Source organism: Macadamia integrifolia, chromosome 3 (assembly GCF_013358625.1).
Source record: "Macadamia integrifolia cultivar HAES 741 chromosome 3, SCU_Mint_v3, whole genome shotgun sequence".
In the NCBI taxonomy this organism is placed as follows: domain Eukaryota; kingdom Viridiplantae; phylum Streptophyta; class Magnoliopsida; order Proteales; family Proteaceae; genus Macadamia; species Macadamia integrifolia.
The window spans coordinates 4,917,371-4,938,853 of NC_056559.1; the positions used below are offsets into that span (position 1 = coordinate 4,917,371).

At 39.0% G+C, this 21,483-nt stretch overlaps 1 protein-coding gene across 4 annotated transcripts in view; it reads right to left on the reverse strand.

The window, feature by feature from the left end:
* LOC122073479 (AT-rich interactive domain-containing protein 6) overlaps nucleotides 1-18,231 on the reverse strand; it is an 18,988-nt gene extending 757 nt beyond the window's left edge. The window contains exons 1-12 of one of the 4 annotated variants that reach the window (XM_042638075.1): nucleotides 18,056-18,231; nucleotides 16,930-17,588; nucleotides 16,790-16,829; nucleotides 16,367-16,419; nucleotides 15,567-15,612; nucleotides 8,197-8,289; nucleotides 3,404-3,526; nucleotides 3,236-3,287; nucleotides 3,060-3,135; nucleotides 2,495-2,561; nucleotides 2,349-2,399; nucleotides 409-509 (exon numbers count right to left, since the gene is read on the reverse strand). In XM_042638075.1, coding sequence (XP_042494009.1) covers nucleotides 409-509; nucleotides 2,349-2,399; nucleotides 2,495-2,561; nucleotides 3,060-3,135; nucleotides 3,236-3,287; nucleotides 3,404-3,526; nucleotides 8,197-8,289; nucleotides 15,567-15,612; nucleotides 16,367-16,419; nucleotides 16,790-16,829; nucleotides 16,930-17,588 — 1,361 coding nt within the window. In that variant the 5' untranslated portion in view covers nucleotides 18,056-18,231. Of the gene's footprint in view, nucleotides 1-408; nucleotides 510-2,348; nucleotides 2,400-2,494; nucleotides 2,562-3,059; nucleotides 3,136-3,235; nucleotides 3,288-3,403; nucleotides 3,527-8,196; nucleotides 8,290-15,566; nucleotides 15,613-16,366; nucleotides 16,420-16,789; nucleotides 16,830-16,929 lie in introns of all 4 variants that reach the window. The other 3 variants (XM_042638076.1, XM_042638074.1, XM_042638077.1) reach the window with 3 other exon arrangements.
* Between the last annotated feature and the right edge of the window lie 3,252 nt (nucleotides 18,232-21,483).

Here is a 21,483-nt window from a genome sequence, read left to right on the forward strand (position 1 = left end):
AAAAAAAAAAAAAAAAAAACAAGTAAATTCTGTCAGAACTAAATAATTATTCCTTCTACATGGTAAGTATAATGTTGACTTTAAGGCAAGATGAAATTATAAAGTAGAGATGAATGTAATGGATTTCATCCACCAAAAGATAAAGCAGCTGTAATACAAGCAAAAAAATCCTTCACTTCATACATCATAATAGATATGCTCCATTAAGAGTTGTACTACAAAGGAAAAATATGCAAATGGTGCAATGGTCATAGGATATAAAATTAAGTGTGGCATGAGGATAATATTTCAAGCTACTCTCCAAGGAGATTCTAAGGTATTATGATCTATTCTCACACCATTATCAGCCGTCAATCAAAATCATTCAAGTTTTTCTTTTTAATCAGTATATGTGCAAAGGAGGCTCACTGAATGGCAGCCACCAACCCCAACATCAGCACCACCGTCTTATTATATATTCCAATTTTGTAAATAGCATTGAAGCAATTTCTCATACCAAAGGAAACAACCTGCACCATATTAAAAAGTATTAAAAGGAAATTGAAGCATGGGGAAAATCTCAGATATGGGGCCACCAGACCTGTACACAAGTGTAGGGAGACATGGTGAATTCAGATTTGGGAATAATTGGATCAGAAAAAAGCCAGCACTTTTTAAACATCTACATTGTCAACAAACACGAAAGATGTGACAAGGTTCATTTCTTTCTTAAATTAGCTAAATGATTTTGTTGGAACCAACAAGTTGCAGGTTTGAAACATGGAAGCAGCCTCCACGAAGTGGGGGTTAAGGATGCATACATTTGCCCCTCCCAAACCCCGCAGTAGAGGGAACCTCATGCACTGGGATGCCTTTTTTTTTTTCTTTTTGTTGGGTCAACAATCAGGAACAAAAAGCCAGTCCTTTTTAATTCTTTTTATTTAGGTTTTTGTAAAGAGTATTTTAATAGATCCATCATTTGTGAATTATTTGCAAAAGTTTGTTTAAAGAGCCCATTTATCATTTGTGAATTATTTGCAGAAATGTTTGTTTAAAGAGCCCATTTTTAATGGGAAAAATTATTCACTTGCCATATTATTTGAAGAAAAACCTAAAGTGACTGTCTAAATGACACCTATTTAGGTGTATCTAGAACTTTTTTAGGGGGGGATCAGTAGCTACTCTATGGGGAAGGTGGAGGGGGGGGGGGGGGTGAGGACCAGGAGGCTCGAACCCAAGATATCCTGGTAGAATGGGCTTTACTCACCACTCCCTACCAACTGCATTAGGTAGTTGAACTCCATGTATGTAGAACTGACATCTTTTGATTGCCCATTGTCAGCTCTTTTAGTTAAGGGTATAAAAGGATTTTCAAAAAAATTGAAAATGGTTTGTCGTTATGCCATGATCAAAAGCTGTCATTGTCTTGTCCATTTTTCAAGTACACATGTGAAATGTTAGTATTTATTATCAAATTAAAAAGGCTAAGATGCAAGGTTACAAATTATTTGACACCTTAGAGGGTGCCAATGAGAAAATCCCAAACTTTAAAGAACATAAATTTTCCCAAATATTTCAGACCTATTCAAATTTTTTACTATAGCAGCGATAACATGTAACATCTCATACATTCAGAGGAACATGACCATATAAACAAGTAGGCCTCACCTTTAAAATAAAGGACCATATACCATTGCAAGTCCTGCTTTCACAGGGTCCAAGAAGGGAGGAATGGATTCAATCCGAACCTGCACCATTCTTTTTGGGGACATGTCCATATCACCATCTACTCATTCAGCGCAAGCACTTTTGATAAATTAGAAGAACAACGCTTTGGGAAATGTTTGAAAGGTCTCCCTTCTCAAAAAATAGTAATAGCAGCTGAAAATACGAAGGGAGAATTCTAACACATGGTGGGACATATAATTGAGGTACCCATAATTTGGCACAGCCAATCAAAGAGCTACCCTACAAATTCACCTTTCCAGATGAATAGATCAGCTTTCCAAACGGCAGACACAGCCAGCAACCAAGGAAAGGTTTTCTCAGTCTTAGAAGGACAACACACTTTTTTTTGCTCTTTTAGTATTGCACACATTTTTTCCAATGAGGGTAAATATTTTCACTTCACATGTATGCTTGAAATATGTGCATGACAATGACACCTTTTGAAAACAACAATGATACGTCACCTTGAAGTTATTTTTTACCCTTTTATACCCCCAACTTAAAGAACTTTCGAGGACAAGACAAGGGAAATAAAAAAAATGTGTCAAATTCTAAACACACCTATAGAGGTGTCATTCAAACACTCTTTATATGATTACATATAGAAAGAGGAAAATTGTTTCAGGAGAAACTGTCAGTACCTCTTCACGTAGAAGCCCAGGAACTAAAGCATAGACCTCAAAGCAATCCTTCTGTACACAAGAAAAATATCCACACCCAGTCAAAATTAATCAAAATACAGCTGCAATATGTTGTCATCCTCTACTTAGTGTCCAGATTAGCTTACAGTTTTCCGAACATTGATCTTCACCCAATCAGCAGGAGCTCCAATATCAACAACCATAGTATCCATTCTGGCAGAAGAAGAAAACCCAGATTAGGCCTACCTTCAAGTCTGAGGTACATTTTTCTCTGGGTACTAAAGAATCAAGTACAATTTTCTTTAGTTGTGTTAATTTGATTCTTCTTGTCTTTTGTTTTCCCTTTGGTTTTCATTTTGTCGAGAAACGCAATAGAGTAATTAATGGTCTCCTTTAAGAGCCTAATAATTTTGGTCGGAATGCACATAAATATCCACCTTCATTTATGTATGATGTATCCCAGAAAAAGAAGAGAATCTGGTTTAACTGTGTCTTCAAAAGAGTACATCATTGAACTCCACATACTAAATACCTCCTCCCCCACCCACCCGGGAGAGGAAGGAGTTCGTATCATATAAATCATGGAATGCATTCAAACAATCAGTTCAAGTGATTACGATGTAAATATACCACCAGAAAAAAATATATCAGACACTAATCAGTTGATCACGATAGAAACAGAAAAAGGAACGTAGGGGCAGAAAATCTTACTGTGGCTTCACAACTTTAGTACGTGCAGCTTTGACAGCACGCTCAAGGTTGGATGGCTTTTTACGCTTATGTAAACCTAAGTCAAACAAAATGAGAACAAAATAAAGTTCAGCCAAGAAACCATGCTGACTGACTTATATGCTGTAAAGAACACAGATCCTGCAAAGCAGCCATACCAACACTTTTAATCTGTTTTTCACGCTTTGGCATAGGAACAGGATTCTTATCCTACAAAAAGGAGGAAAAAAAGGTCATTGTACTAAATAGATACCGCAAAGAGGAATCGGGAATATCTCATAATAAGAGAAGCATATATTGAGGGTTTATCAATTAACACTACAGACCTTAATAATTGGATCCCCAACCTCACCATTACCGAGAAGACGCTGGGAATGCCATCCCTGCATAGCACGAGCTGCAGCATCCCTCCGTGCCCTACCTGAACCTGATGCTTGAATACCACCTGCCTGTTAAGGAAACATGAAAGGAAGAATCAATGTCATAAGCAGACTATCATTACGGAATATAAACCCCCAAAATAAATAAATAAATAAAGCAATCTCATCCTGTAGGATGAACAAGCCCTGAAACCCCATATGGGAAACTCATTAGCAATGGAGTTGGCTCACCACTGCCTCCATTGGAACTAAATTCTCATGGAAGAGCCAAAGAAGTAATCTGACTACGAATATGAGAAAGCCTCACCAGTGTACAGAAAATGTTGCATGGATACCCAAAAGACATGAGACAGATGTCAGACTCTGAAGTTCATGATTCTAGAGCTAGAACATGGGATCATGGATATTTTTTCTTTAAAATCCTAATTTATTCAACTTAAGAAATAATCCAGCATTCATTATAAATTTTAACTTCCCCATAAAAAGCTCCTAGGAACATAGAATCATAGAAAACGGTAACTACAGAAGATATGATTTACAATATATCATTTTCCTCTTCAGATGAAAGACAAGATGTGCAATTTTTTAACAATAAGCATGCCTCCTGCATAAGTCAACCACTCTACTAGCCTCTTTAAAATTTATATAGTTAGAAACTCAGAATCCACAAGTCAAATTCCGAATGTCATAGCTGGCTGCCTCCAAAAGAGAATCCCCATCCAATAACCCTTCAAATCCCAATAAAGCAAAGGAACCAGAGAATCTTGCAGAAAGGCAAATCGTGGCATGATCAAAGTCACTGGCCTATAACTAGAAAAGGAGAATGGAGGGATGATTGTTATCGGTACCAGACTGGCACTTTCCCAAGCAACATACATCCAATACATGATGGATCACAGGACCAGACACTAGACTCTGTCCTAGAAAAGCAAAAAAGCCAGAACATGGTATATCTCTACATTGTTAATGATGTACTCCTTGCAATGATGTTATACTACATAATCAACTTAAAAATAAAAGTAATCCTGCTTAATCCCCTTACAAAGGTAAGATTATTCATAGCTCATTCCAATATTTTATAGGTACACAACCATGAGTCGCATTATAGATCCACACTGATCACTTGATAGATGGTCTATCTAAAACCTTTGGATTGACCATATGCTGCTTCTTTTTGACCTAAAAAGGCCATTTGATGTAGATCCAAGGTTCAAACAGTGGTATATTCGTAGGAGGAAGAGACAGCCAGCTTTAAAGCCCCCAGCCCAGCCATGAAGACCCATCATCCCAGCCTTAAAAGCCACATACAGTTTATGTATAGGCCCAAATTAATGGCCAGGTCTGGGCCCATTAGGAAGATATGTAGGATTTTATTCCTGTTGTTTAGATCCAACTAATGGGCCAAGTTTGGACTCGTTAGGAGCTGATGAGCACAATAATGTGTGAAATCTTAGGGATATAAGTGTATATTTTGCCCCCACTTTGGATAGAACTACTTTTTTTTAAGTTTCTAAGTCTACAAGAGAAAGTGCTTAAAGTGAATCAAGAACCGGTCCAAGCTTGAACTAACTTGTCCAAAGGTGAGACCCACTCATTGGTACATCTTCTCTCCTACAAAATCCTAAAGATTATTCTCTCCCCTTGCCACCTCACAACATCTTGAAGATGCTATGCAGAGATTCCTTTCTGATTTAATCAAGATTGCAAGATATTGGTTAATATTGCAGGGAAGGAATAGAATTTGTTAATTTTGGAAACAGATTCTCTCTTTCCTCACACAATATCTCAGAGAATGAGGATTTTTACCAAGATTTAATTTAATTTAATTTTCTTTCTTTTCTTAAAGAAGACTTGTAGAAGGAAGGAGGCAAGACCAAAGCCCTGTAAAAGCCCCTTCCTTCCCCCTCCTATGAATTATTATTCCCCTTAGTTTATTTTCTAGTTTATGCTTAGTTCTCTTCTCTCTCTCCCTCTCTTACTCTCTTTAGTTTTAGTTCTTCTTTATTTTTTCTTTAATCACTTTTGTAATAGCTTTTTATGTCAATTAATGCAAGCAGTCTTTTATTCTTATTCAGCCTTTTATGTTTATGATTAATGCAATTGAGTTGTAATTTTTAAAGTTATAGTTCTAGGCTTAGATCTAGGTGACAAGATGACGAGCCGTGGAGCATCTTTCTTTTTTCAAGTTCAGTTTTTTTTGTCAAGATTTGTTTTCTCTAGAACTAGAAATTTCAGATTTTGTTTATTCCAGATCTGGTTTTTAATACTGGTAGTATCTCAAATCACCCAAGCTTTCAAGTTCAAACATTGATTCAAGTAAGTAGGCTCCTTCAGTAATCTTCTCTCCCCCTTCTCATTCCCTCTTCTAACTACCCTTTATTTCTTAATTTAGGATTTTAATTTCAGTTGTTATATTATTCATTTCCCTTTCCCCCAAGGTTCATGGCTAGTGTATGTGTTGGCTTTGCCCCTCCTAGCCATAGAACCATCATTTTATTGTTTTTATTTTAATTGCATCCCTTTCCCTAAAGCAAAGCCAAGTAGAGTAACCCTTGTAAGAGTGACTCTCTAGTCAAGTAGGGAAGTTCATATTATGATGCATCCCTCGGGCTAAGTAGAGAAACCTACTTGTGAGTCTCTCTCTGGCTTTATCCCCTTTCTTTTACTTTATTTTTATTTAAGCATTTTTTTCTTTATTGTTTTTTTTAATTGCGTGGGTTGTTTATTTTCAGTTATTTATTTATTTAATTTTAATTGCGTGGCTTACGTCTTTAAATTCTTAGATGACGAATGGTTAGGACATTATTTTAGATACATATGTTTAGGACGGTAATTAGAATTAGATCATAACCATTAATCGGTTCACTTTCGCAATATTAAAATTGACCCGTAGCCACACTGATCCGTACGCTTGCGGTTACATTTTAAAAATCTCAAACAGGAGCCCTTTAGTATGTGTCTTGTGTAGGAAGTTAAGTGGGAATCCTTATTCCTATTTCACTTTTTTTGCTGTTTCACCATATATACTGTTGGAATCCTGTCCATATGCTACTGTTACTGCTGAAATTTAACCACCAATGAAGGTCATCAGATTTCCACATGACTGGACACACCCCCTTCGAAATAGTGCTCTGTTTACAGCCTAAAAGGCCTTAGACTTTGTTCCTCTCCCACCTCATGCAAAAGTTGATGCAGACGAGTTTATACGGCATATTACTGAGATGCTGAGATGCATATAGATGTGTAGTGACAAATAGCCTTTAGTAATAAGAACCATAAGCTGTCCACTTACCGTCATCATCTCTGTGTGAATTTCAGCCTGGGGATATGGTGAATGTTTGAATCGCTCGTGAATGGTTCGCTCCTGGCACTAATTACACCCCAAGAAAATGGGTCTTTACAACATGCTGAAGAAATTGGCCCTAATGTATACTTGTTTGAGTTGTCAGTTGTCACTAGATATGACTATTAGCAAAGTGTTTAACGTGGCTGATCTAACACTTTATTTGGGACACCAGTCAGATGAGGGCAACACAAAGCATGCCCTATGGCGACCACAGTTTGCTACATGCCTACACCTGCTGTTGATGAAATTGAAGATGCAGTGGATGATCAACATACTATGACACGGAAAGGTGGGGGTTATCACACTTTTCTTGTCAAATGGAAGGAACAACGACAAACCAACTATACTTGGATCCACGAAGATTATTTGAAACAATGCAATCCAGACCTTTATGAAAGCTGCATGTCACTCGGAGACAAATGCTTTCAACTATGGGGGAATCAATGTAGATCCCGAGGTTCAAACAGTGGTATTGGTAGGAGAAAGAGATAGCTTTAAAGCCCCAGCCCAGCCATGAAGACCAATTGATCCCAGCCTTGAAAGCCCACATGAAGTTTATGTTTTTGCCCAATTATTGGGCCAGGTCTGGACCCATTAAGAGCACTTTAGTATATGTCTTGTGTAGGAAGTTAAGTAAGATTTTATTCTTTTGTTTCTATTCTTGGAACAGTTACTACTTTATTTTATTCTGAAGAGAAAACATGTTACTGTTGCACCTCTATGTGAAACCGGTACTGTGAGATTCAGCTACAATTCTGGTGTGAAGCTGGAACCACAGTGGGAAAACTGGTTTGTGTTTGGGGTGAGACACCCTATTGGAATCTCGTCCATATGCCATTGGATTAGTTTAAATTTATAGTCATGGACTGTTCACATTCAAGTTTTCATGTTAATTTGACCTACGGATGCTGTAGTAGAGTACTGTTACTAACTCTGGGAGCTAGATTCTAATAACTTTAGATCTGACCGTTGGATCTTCATTTTGTTTTGAGGGTATGAAGCACTTTTTGTAGCAATTGGGCTAAATTTAGGTATTCTTAAGCCTAGATTGGGGAATTTTAATTGGTGATAGTTTGCTGGTCGCGAGTGACAAGTCCTGTTGTGGGTGGGATAGTAAACCTAGTTGCTGTTGGGTAATTATCCCATTACACTTCCCTGAAAAGGTCTCATGACGAGCAACTATTTCCTCGCACAGGGTAAAATAAAGGTCTAATATTGACTAGCAAAATACACTGTTTCTTAACAGTGTGAAGAATGTAGCCTCTCTATCTAAAATAATCTAAAACCACTGCAATAAGGCCAAATCCCAAGACAACTGAAGAGAAACATCAAATAATGATAGAATACATTTACTGCCCCACACAAGAAAAAAATCAAAGAGGTTGGGCATTACCTGACTATCAATACTCATGCTCTCTGCAAGGGGAGAAACAGGTCCATGGAGCTCACCACCACGCATTTTATGCCTTTCATAGTCAAGGAGTGCCTGCATTCAGAGAACAATCAGGAATTCAAAGATAACCAACGCCAAAGGATGCAAACTAATGATGAAAATTACATAACATACAGATAAAGTAAACACGGAGAAGCATGACCATGAATTGTCTCAGATAATCTCAATATTTGTATAACAAAAGGATTCCTATAAATGGAAGGGAAAAAAAAAAGCTGTCATTGAAAAATTAAGCACGTACATCCAGGGAAATATTAACATAAATGGGTGTACTATACCTTGTTTCAGAAGCACACTAAGTAAACTAAAGTTTAGGAGCCAAGCCACTCGGAAAGATGATTACAGAGAACCCAAGCCTCCAATTCTTTCATTACCTACTTTTCGAAACTTCCTACAAAATAGGGAAAGGTGCTTACTCAAGTTTCACACAAGGTACAGGGCATAGACCACATCCAGGGAGATGTTAAGAGGAAAGACTTGCTTATCACAGCAATTTGACAATGGACTCAAATTTCCCACAAGACGCAGGGCACGGACCACATCGCAGGGGCGGGGGATGTTATAAGGAAACACTTGCTTATCACAGCAATTTGCATGGTCAGACATTATTGGCCCATCATGCATGAGAAGATTTGGAGCTGCTTAGGGTAAATCAGTTATAAGACATGTCTCAGCTCCCCTGAACGCAAGGGCTAAGAAGCTTGAGGATTGTCCCTTTTTTTTTTCGAGGGAAGTAAATAACGAAGACAGCCAGTCAGACCTCAACAAATGGCTAAGAACATTAAAACAACACAGTTAGTCACCATTTGTAACATCAGTGCAATTTGCCATGAATTAGTCTCATTTGTCCATTGATAAGGTTTAATAGCTTTTTTCCTAGAAATACCCAAAAATCTACACAAGGAAGATGCTCCAAATTCTTCAACCTTCTTATACATAAATCAAATGTGTGGCATCACCAACCCTATGTGAGTTAGGTGGTCCAATGTAAGGATTTCATGGAGGTCCCATTGCTTGGTCTGCTAGAATGAGGGCATGGGTTCAAGTCTAGAGAGCAGGTACGATTTGCAAAAAGGGAGAGGATTCTCTGAGCTGAATGGGTTGGGGAGCGTGGGACACAGTTCATCACTAGGGGTGGGGAGAGGAGAGAGATTTAAGAATGCTGACATAGCCTACGCCGCTTTACTCAGAGAGACTTTTCCCTTGCAACAATTTCAAAGTTAATTACCCTGTGAAAGCAGGAGCAGCACCAGGTTATGACCCTTTTCATTTACTGCATGGATTTCATGGAGTGGCAACCAGGCTGGTCGTTGAGAATCCGAACTCCCTTAAAGGAAAAGATGTAGGAGCACCCAAAAACACGGATAAGAAACTTGAGCAAAAACATTCATTTAAGGCAAGAGAAACGACCTTACCTAAAATCTTAAGCTGTCAGGAAAGATGCAACTTAATCCTCTCTCTCGCAGTGATCATAAGGAATATCTCAACTCTATGCCATCCTGGATCCCACTTGGCCTCCGCTCAAGGGGTACTGCCACAAAACCTGAGTATAAAATACTCGCTTGTCCAACAGCAATAGCATGTATTCTGCCACCCTAGCCACCTCGCCCTACAAGCTTACACAATTCAAAATAATTGAATGAAAGCTTCCCCATACATCCCAAAGTTTGGCCCCATCCCCATAGGAAATCCCATTCCTTCCTAAAACCTATTTCAACCTCCATTGCACCCTTCCAAATGTTGTATCCGCAAAGGAAAACAACTTCAATTGTTTCCTGCCTATCAACCCCAAGAAACGGCCTAGATTCGTTGATCCCCAAAGGTTGGGCAAGAAACGGGAGAGGCGTTGAGGGGAGCACGCTCTTTAGTCCCACATCAACTAGGGAGGAAGAGACTAGGCTAGTTGATAACCTCTAGCACCCCTTCCATGGTCACGACGCGTTAAAAAACCTTCAAGGGTGAAGCCAAGAAACAAGGTAAGACAAAAGTATCAAAAAACTACCCGGTGAGGTGGGCCCCATAGAGGACAATATCGGTCCCGTGTCTACTCTTATACCTTGGATGACACGTTTTAAAACTGAGGGATTTGCCCCAAAGCAGATAATATCGTGGCTCGATGTGGGGTTGAAGTGTTACAAATGGTATCAGAGCAAACCTCGACATTATGTGGGGCCATAGCGGGGATGTTGTGCTACAAGAGGAGAGAATGTCATGCCCAAGAAACTTCCCAAATCCGTAGAGCCCCAAATGTTGGGCAAGAAACTGGAGAGACGTCGAGGGGGATGGGTAATGCAGGAGTAGATTACAAGAAACTACCCCAGCAGTTTATAACCCCAAACAATACAAATAGAAGCAGGAAACAAATAAATAAGACCATCAAATAAACCTCCAAGGATACAATACCCATACAGGAGCAAAACCAGCCCAAAACCCAACCCGATAGGAGAGAGAAAGACCTGCTATAGAGCTGGAGAGAGAGAGGTGCGGCCAGGCCTGTAGGACTCTAATTGAGCTGCAAATTTGATCGATTGTAGGACCCACCAAGGGTACAAAAACCCCCAAATATGAAGAGCTTCTAACGGCTGGTTATGGAGTTATGAAGGTTCTTGATTTCTGACCTAGGAGAGAGAAAATCAAGAATTGCAGAAAAACCAGAAGTGAACAGTGGCTGATGGCTTCCCAACAGAGATCGAGTGGCCCTCTTGAAGAGTTGAACCAGTCCTTAAAAAGCCTTGCAGATCAGACCTCAGAGTTGGCCAAAAGAAGAGATCGATTGGTTCAAGAATGGGCAGTTCTTGATGATCGATCTTGCAAGGATAGGTCTGAATTCTCTGCGATTAATAGCTGCTATAATCAGTGAATAGAAACAGAATTTTAACTGTAGAAAATAAGAGGAGAGGTAAGGGAATGTGGGGGAGGAGTGGCTGTCTTGGCCAGGGCTTCTCACCCACAACTATCCCAGTTGTTCTAACATAATGACTGCAATTTCCTTTATTCAAATATAAAATTATGAGTACATAGACTCCTCTATTTATAGAGGGCAGAATAGCAATCAAACTACTACTATGAACTAGTTTCCCAATAGGACTAGACACTCCTACTACAACTAAGAATTCAAAATTGGACTAGGAATAATAAACCTATGTGGAAAACAAATAGAGTCCTAAGACAATTTGGACTCGACATACCACTTGCTAACTCGATGGGCCTAATGGCCCACTAATTAATTAAAACAACTACTAATTATTCCCCTAGCCGATGGGCCCAATTGGCCCTTATTTGTACTTAGCCACTCAGGTGTACCAAGTAAGGGTTCGGCTGACTTCTTGGTTGAACCCTAGCCACTCAGGTGGACTAAGGCTAGACCCTTCTTCCTCTCATATTTCCTTCCATAATGTGCATCTACATCAATGGGGCATGTCGACTAGGGGGAAGAGACTGGGCTAGTTGATAACCTCTAGCACCCTTCTATAGTCACGATGTGTTAGAAAACCTTAAGGGGGGAAGCCAAGAAACGAGAAGGTAAGACCTCAAGGTCAAGAACCCAGCGAGGTGGCCCCAAAGAGCACAGTATCACTCTTGTGTGCACTCTAATACCTCGGAAGACGTGTTTTAAAGTTGTGAGTAATTCGTTCCAAAGAGGACAATATTGTGGCTTAGTGTGGGGTCGAGGCATTGCAAATACTATCAAAGTGGACCCCGACATTGCATCGGGCCACAACAGGGACATTGTGCTGAAAGGGGGAAAATGTCATGCCCAAGAAACGGCACAGATTCTTTGAGCCCCAAAGCATGCACAATAAATGAGAGAGGTGTTGAGGGGGCAAGCGCTTTATTCCCACATCGACTAGGAGGAAGAGATTAGGCTAGTTGATAACCTCTTGTACCCCTTCTATGGTCGCGAGGAGTTGGAAAACCTTGAGTGAAGCTAAGAAACAAGGAGGTGAGACCCAAAGATCAAGAAACTACCCAGTGACATGGCCCCCAAAGAGGACAAAATCACTCTGTTGTGTACTGTGATACCTCGGACGATGCGTTTTAAGGCCGTGAGGGGTTTGGCCCAAAGCAGACAATATCGTGGCTTGGTATGGGGTTGGAACGTTATACTACCCATTAGTACTCCCATACTTTGCCAACCATCTCCACAAACTACTCTCTAAGCTGAATCACCAAGGCCACAGTTCTAGAAGAGCTTTCTTCATATTAATGACTACCCTTAGGCAATTAGGCCCAAAACTCCACCTCATTTGGTACCTCCTTTGGTTGGAAAACCCTTTCCAAGTTGAAAGATGAAACTTGACATCCTCAGCCACCCTTTGTAAAAGACCTATTTTCCTCATCTGGTCCAACAATAGAAACCAGCATAAAGGCACCCATCATTTCACCCAAGACACCTTTGTTGCTAGAATGATATATGGATGCATCTAAAGTGACAATCTCAACACTCACAACCTTTCCTCTTTATCAACTTCTTATCCTAAAAACCCCAAAGAAAGTTGATTAATCTATTCCAATTGGCTCCAAATAGACCATAAAGTGTGGGGATCATACCCACTACCAACGATTTGAACAAACTGTTAAGCATATGCATGTTGATTTCTATAAGATTCAAAACTCTTTCGTTGTAAGATGCAGTGTAGCCCTTGTGGGATACCAAGTTGGACTGATGAGATGCTAGGCAAGTTCTAGGTGGGAAGCCTAGTTCATAGCCTTATTTCTTGAGTTTCTTCTACTTTCTATCTTCTATCTTCTATACAATAACAAACTCAGTCTAACACCGGAAAATTGTCGAGTAGGAGGTAACACAAGTGACTGCTTCAGAGGGAAAAGAACTCGCCACCTAAAGGAAATCCACCAAAGCGATAAGAGAAAGAGAATCCAAGAAGAACTACTTCTTCTCAAAGGCCAAAGGATCAAATAAAATTATGAATAAACTCCAAGTGCCCATTCCATTCATTGGTACAAGCTAATATAGATGAGCATAGAACAACCTTCCAAGCATAGACAATTTCCAAGAATAAAATTAAGACTAATTGGAAAGATAAATATTGGGAACACAAACAACTATCCTATAGAAAGGAACTTGGGAACCTTGAAAGGCATTTTCCAAATCTTGAAGAGTCTAGAAACATAGTTGTTGAAATGCCCAAGAAGTTTTAGAACTGAATTTGAATGGAAGTTGAACCTACATGATGAATTCTGGAATTCTAAGTGTGTCCAGTCAACCTAAAAACACTTTACCAAAACAGCCATAACTTCTTCTAGAAAATAGCAAATGGTGCACCTTTACTTCTAGACCTTTCTATCCATATATGGCAGGACTTCTAGTTCCTTCTGAGTTGGTACAGATGTCGCCGTGAAGTTACCTCAAAATCCTAGACTGCAACCTTTTTTCCAGCTTCAGTCCTTTGGCTTAGGCTCGTGGGCTTATTGGGCTAGGTTGTTGGCCCATTTGTAAATGCTCCTACATCACGGCCTTATTCCAACTTAATGGGGTCGGCTACATGGATCCATGCAAAAACCAAAAGTAGAAACAAAAGTAGGAGAAAAGAAAGTAAAAAGGAAGTAAGAGGAAAGAAGCACAGCACCATCACGTCAGGAAAATCTTAGCTAAATGAGATTGGCTACATGGATTCTTGCCCTCCAATCGGCTCTATCTGAGGTCATACCTAGGACAAGACCTAGACTCCGCAAGTCTACATATCATTCATCACTACTTCTCCTACGTCTATCTTCTCTTCTACCTTCATCCATATTCTTCTTTCTATCTTCTATTCTCTCTTGGTCAGTTACCTGTTTTCACTATCATGGCCTAGTTGCTATTTTCTTTAATTTTCTATCCTCAAACTTTCGTTTTACTTTGTGTCTTAGTTACTATTTTCATTCCTTAGTTGCTATTTTCATTCCTTTCTTTTTACTTTGGTTTCACTTGCTATTTGGCACACTAGTAGTTGTTTTTTTCCTAGTTACTAAATCTAAGTTTTTTCTCTATTTGTTAATTTCTACTAGTTACTAAATATGATCTCTCTTTTGGTAACTTGCTATTTTTCAGACAACCCCACATCTTCAGATCTGGTCATTAGATCAACATAAGATATTACCGACTTATTCTCCTTAACAAATAGACCATTCAACCATAATTTCATGAATATCTGAGTTGTACTTACACTTGTGATCCTGTCGCAAGAGTCCGAGGTTAGCACTGTATTACCAGCATCATAAACAATGATATAGAACAAGAAGAAACACTGGCTAGAGACTTAAAAACACTCACCTTGCATCCTTACCCGCTTGTCATACATGGACCCATACCCAAATGCTGTTACTAGAAGTTTGATGTATGGAGTAGATGCAGTACAAACATAATCAAAACAGCTCCAGCCGTCTCTTTCTCATTGTAGGATATGCATTATTTTGATATGCCAATACAGTGACTCTAAAATGGGATGCTGTGAGCTTGCAATAATTGTTTCACTATGATTCTTTTTTCTTTGTTATCATTTTTATCAAGGATTTATTATATATGAATTGATGATTAGCTTTACCGTCTGGAAACGGATAAACAATTATTTCAAATCCAAGTAATCATCCCCTTTAACCTTTTTTTTTTTTTCCTGTTATTCTTCGACATGGTATTTCCTCGAAACAAAGGGATGGGCAAGCATGTCATGGAGGTGGTGAGGTCCTCAAAATCACCTCGTGTTTTTCCCTTCTCATTGTACTGGAAATAACTGAATGAAATGCATCTCATTTTCTACTACCTATTTTCTAATAGATGGGTACCTAATGTCATACATTTTCATCTGTCAATGCATCCTATGATCAATCACATATTTAAATTATTTATCATGTAAAAAGATTTCTAGAGGCTCACAAGTCACAATTCATGCCTTAGTCTTAAGTCCTTTTAGGGCACCTTAATTTGTGAACAACAAACAATTTGGAACAGCCAAAAAAGGGATTAAGGACTGTCTTTGCAGTACAGAGAGAGTTTGTCACACACACACTAAAACCTGAATATAGATACTTCATTCTATAAGCATGAGATTTATATAATAGAAAATTTCATTCAGAACATTCAACTACACAAGTTAAAAAAATCATGATTGGCATGCAAAGTATACTGTGTGCCCAATTTTTCAACTCACCCACAAACAATCTAGATGCATCTGAAAATCCTAAGTTTCACCCTGACCCTCATCCCCCCAAAAAAATCTAGATACACCAAGAAAGATGGCAATTCTCTACGAAGGGTGAAAGAAATAAAGCTCCAAAACAGGAATAAGTAAATCTGTCAGTATTCAGCAAACCTTCTCGTAGAAACATCGGAAGGACCAGGAGACAGTAGTGCAAGTCCTGCCAAGCAAAACAAAGGTGAGTAATGTTACCACCTGAGAAGTTGTTACCATCAAACAATAACTGTATTAAAAGTATGTGGGGCCAAAAAAGCCTTTTTCTTCCATTTCCTTTTCCTCTTCTACTTTTTTTGGGGGGGGGGGGGGTGGGAGGAGGTAATGGATGTTGGGGAGGGAGAGCTGAATGAAAAAAGCACATAACATCAAACATGAAGGCTACACATATCTAATATCTGAAAGTGACAGTAAATTTTAACATGGCCTTAAAGTAATAACTACTATAGAAACATGTAACAAGACAAACTTGCCGTCTTTAGTTAAACTAAGCAACAATTATCAGACTTCCAAATATAAACCCAGCTGTGTCACACCAGAAAATTACCACAAATATTATACAATTGAACTTGCACCTCTAATGTTTTGAGAAACAACAAGAATATTGCCAATTTGCATGAAAAAAATTCCTGGAAGTCTTTTTAACAAGAATTTCAATGTGCTTTATGAAATGTGCCCTTCCTTTGTCAACAATTCATGGTAAATTATTTTTAAGATGAAAATGAAACCATAACAACCCCAAAGCATCCCCTTAATCACCGCAAAAGAAGTATACATTTTCCAACAGATAGGAACAGATGGTTTAAAAGAAGACACTGTGAACATTTCATCTATTAAGAACATGAAAAAGCACATGGAAGCTACATACAGCCAGGAATCAAATCAAATTGACCAATATCTTAATTCTTCTGAATTCTTACTTTGGGGGTTTGAAGGACTCTCCAACTTGCCGCCACAACTTGCATGTTGTTACCTAAAGATTCCACAAACATGGAAAGATTGATCACGTTCTGTATTAACAAAACCTATATTACAAATGCACATGCCATAGTCCAGGGGGAAAGGTTTCATGATTGCATAAAGAATAAACCCAGCAAGTACTAGAGAAAACTCAAATGAATGACTCATAGCTAGGATGTGAGAGCTACAGGAAATCTGGGTCAAGATCATTATTCTTCAACCCTGTTTTGTCACATTTCAATCAGACAAGACATGATCCCAATGTTCACATCATCAAGCATTGACATTACACTAACAATTGGAATAACACAAACAGGAACTTAAAATCCAGTAAAATCATAAACAATAAAAACAAAACCAAACCAAACTGATGTCATGCATACCTTGTCGTAGCCTCCTAACCTAGTCACAGCTCTCCACAACCTTAACACGGTTATAAGTACAAAAGTATTAGACAACCCTCAAAAAGCTCGCAGACAAATAAAGGTTGAAAGCTTGAAAAAGATTTGAATTGACAACTTACTTCAGGCAATTCAATCCTTCTCCGTAAAACTTTGGAGGCTTGAATTCCAAGCTCCTCTCTCTGAAGAAGTTCTCCAATTCTTTCATGAATGCAGCTTGTTCCTCCTCTGTTCCCGAATCGTCACCCTCGAACGAGTGCGACTCCCCAAGAAATGACTGGATGGGTTCCTCCTTCTTAACCGGGTACTCTTCTGCTACCACAACCTGTTTCAACATAGTCTCTTTAAAACCATTTTCTTCAGACGGAAGTGCTTCCTCTCCCTTCACCGCATTCTTAGATCCCTCCCCATTCTCATCCTCCGCATTATTGACAGTGAATCCCTCACGTTGTTCTGCGTCTTCAGGCGGGGCCTTATTCACCGGACCTGTCTCATCAACATCGCTTTTGCTTTCAGACGGGCCATTAGCATCATCAGCAGCAGGTTCAGAAGCCGGGTCAACAGAATCTTCATCATCGCTCGAATGATCTTCCATAGGCAATTCAACGTTCCTGTCAACCGACGGCTCGAGCGGCGAATGCCCATTTTCAATAGGGTTTTCGTTTTGGTTTTCACCCGAGTGAGGTAACCGTTCTTGCTCGACTTCCCCACCAGTCGGCACAGTATCCACCGCTGCGGCTATATCTGCTCCTCCTTCCCCACTTTCCTTCATCTCGCTCATCTTGTTTCCAAAAAAAAAAAAAAAAAAGTAATCTAAACTTCAAAAGCCCTCTGTAGAGAATAAAATAGAAGCCCTAAACGTTAATATAGAAACCACATTTAGCTTTTCCCGCTTCTCCTCTGCTACAAAAGAACAACACCCCGAAGACTACCTGAGAAGTCTTGAGTTTCCAAGGTGAAGAGCTAGGGTTTGAGATTTTCCCTGCTCGTAAAAGCCGATTTCCACCGAGGAAGCTAGGATTCTTCTGTGCGATGAATAGGTGAAGCTTGGCTGTCTTGGAGTTCCAAGACAGGAAAAGAAGAGCTTCGGTCCAAAGGAGGCGACAGGTTCAAGGCATTGAATGAATGTTAATGGCGGTTTAGGGTTATTTCTGTGTAAGTCCGAAAACTTTACGACCCAACATATATATATAGAGAGAGAGAGAGAGAGAGAAAGATGTAATGTTAGGGTGAGTAATAGAAATTTGCCTTTTTTCTCCCCGAAATAAGCCGAGCGCAGGCGTAAACGTCGACAGAGAACACCGGAAATCCCCTCAGGGGCCACCGGTTTCTGACCTGCTTGGTTCCTGTAGAGAGTTTTGCTGCTTAGGTGCCCCGTGCTGGCCGTGCAGCTTTGAGTGGTGCTAAGTTGCTAGGCTGGGCCTCGGGGACACCTTGTCTGGCCCAATTTCAAGATTAAGTGCTTGAATTTGACACGTGTCTCATATGAATGATCGGGGACCCATCGGATTTTTCTTTTTCTTTTTTTTTTTTTCTTGGGAGTGGGCCTATGGATGGGGTGTGGAAGGTTTACATCAACGACAGTTGTAAGAAATAATAATATGCATTCTTCATTAATGAGGTATGGAAAATTATATCATTCATATAGTGAAGCGAAGATTTTTTGAAAGTTAGATCGTCGCAAGACAAAGGCCTTTGATTATACAAATCAAGAAGCCAAAGAGAAAAAATTGCACTCAAACCTTGATTTTGGTTTATATACTTGGTTCATATGCTATAATAATAGATGGACGATTCCATAAAAAGCAAATCTTGATTTCGACTACTTGCCTTTTGCAAATCTTTTTTCCTATAAAATATTAATATTAACGAAAAAATAAGTCATCACCGAGACATTATATATATATATATATATATATATATAGTGCATTGAGCTAATTGTTTATAATGTGAGAGGGTTTTTTATTCTTTTATTTTTCTGAAAAATGAGAGGGTATCCTTCTTTCATTTATTTATTTTTGGAGGGAAGAATAACAGTTTTCTATTCAAGAACTCTCTAGGTGTAAAACAATAGCATAAAATGACCACCCTATCACTATTGAGGACATGTGGCCTCGTGTCTAGTGCAAGGGGAGCTCTCGAATAAAAAACACTTGTTTTTTTGTTTCCCCTTAGAAAACGAATAAATGACCTGATAAGTGTGTAAATCAGTTTGGTCCAAGAGAGTCTCGCGTAAATTGAAACTGCATCAGTTCTGAAAAATTGCACTCAAATCTTGATTCGGTTTTTATACTTGGTTCATATGCTATAATAATAGAGGGGCGATTGCATAAAAAGCAATATGGCTTATGCACCAATGTATGAACCAATGGGAGTGCAAGTGGAAGCATAAAAAACAACGGGATTTCGACTGTTCATGTGGGGCAAGGTGGACATGTCCAATGTTAGTTAAAACATGTTTTAAACGCATTTAAAACGCGGTTGCGTTTTTTTGCCGTTTAAAACGCGTTTTCCCATATGCTATTATACAATACGGAAAAAAACGGAAACGACAAAATAATCCGTTTTAAACGCATATCCGTTTTTCAAGGGTAAAATATAAATTTTATTAAAAAAAATTAATTAAAAAAAAAAACTTATGAGTAAAAGTGAAGAATGAAGACAATATGGTACTTAGTTTTTTATTTTTAAATTCCATACTATCTACAAGAAAAAAAATCTCATCTTCTTGTAGCCCATTGAGTAAGGAGAAACTAAAGCTAGCAACATCTCATTTTCTTGTAGCCCATTGGGTTATTTTATATTGGGACTCCCAGAGCATTTGGAACATTAGATGCATGTATACAGGTAATAATCTCTCAAATTGCATGAGTATACTACCATTTTTTTTGTTTCGTTTTTTTAAAACTACATGTTTAATACTCATATACTGTTCGTTTTCGTCCGTTTGTCGTTCCCTTTTTTTTTACCGTTTTTCTTACTGCACCGTTCATCGTTTTTATCTGTTTAAACCCTTATCGTACGTTTCTGTTTTTTTGCTATTCCCATTTTAACCAACAGTGGTTATGTCACCCTCCCATGTGTCTTGGCACAGGGACCACACTACCTTTTGCAAATCTTTTTTCCTATAAAATATTAATATATTAACGAAAAAAATAAGTCTACACCAAGACATAGGGTGGTGCAAATTGATTGCCCCACCCCCATGAAATAAGAAAATTATGTCCTTGTTAATACTTCAAAGTGTGCTCCCATTGGTCCAACCAACTCCCGCCACCCGCCACCCCCCACCCGCCACCCCCCACTAGTATAGGGGCAATATTACCTTTTAGGGAACACTCCTTTATATCAATATACTATGGGAAAAGTGACCCTGAACATGAGGCATAGAAAACACCTAAACACATTTTTTTTCTCTCTCTCTCTCTCTCTCTCTCTCTCTCATCTCTAAAATGCTTCATGTTCAAATAACCCTTTGCTATATATTATATGGGCAATAAAACATTGTCCGCTTGCATTCTTCATGCCCAAACACAATGGCTTGGTATATATGGGTGTGGAAAACACAAGATAGTGTTCTTTCTCCTATACTATACATATGGTATAGAAGGAAATCAAATATTATCCAATAGCATCCCCATGCCTTTTCTCACATGAGACAGTGAAATAACCATCATACCCCTCCTTTTAAATGTCCATGTGTATTGTCCCAACACTGGGACCATGTAGCCTGGCAGCAAACCCCTTCCCATATTATAGTATTAGTTTGAGTTCGATTTCAGCTCCAATTTTACACCTTTACCACCCAGTTCATTATATAACAGGAAACTACTTTTTTTTTTCCCCTTTCTCAAGTGAGCATGCAATACCCACTTGAGCCCAATCCTTCGGTTGGCACTTGTGTGCACTTGCAGGGGCAATACCGCCATCGCGAAAGAGAGGGGAGAAGAAGAAAGAGGAGGAAAGAGAATAATATGGTCCAATTACAGGTGTTGGAAGCTCACCCATTGTTTACCATATCCACTCGAGCCCAATTTATAGAAAACCCTAGGTTGGACATCTTTGAGCTTGGGCTTGGGCTAAAAAAAGCACATTTGTGGGTTGTATCATGCTCAGGTTGTTAGTTTTGTTTTTTTTTTAAGGGAAAAGGTTGGGTATGTTGCCGATATCAAGTATGCTAGTATCCTTTGTGTCTATCTCTCTCTTTTCTTTTTCTGAAATGACCCTCATATCCTTCCTGAATGATACTCCATCATGTGTTCCTATTGGTGCTATCCGCTAGCATACTTGATATCGGCGGCATACCTATCCCTCTCCCTTTTTTTAAATACCATTATAAAAACCGAGTTACTACAAACTCATCGATATTAATGCCCCTTCCTAGTCCGATGCCTGAATGATGAGAAAGTACAAATGTGATCCCACATCTCTCTGCTCTTCCCAATTGTATATGGTCACGATGGGCCACGATGACTCCTTGGAGAAAACCTTGGCTTGAGCCTCATTTTCATCTCCTTCAAAGCCATGATCAAGAGCCAAAAACAATCCATCAGTTCTTAAACACAATTAAAGAGGCCTACCCACTCCCAGCCCCAACCTCTCCTAAATTAGCATCATAGTCCATTGGAATCAAAATGATAGGGATGAGCCATAGTTATGGCATGGTAAGAAAATTT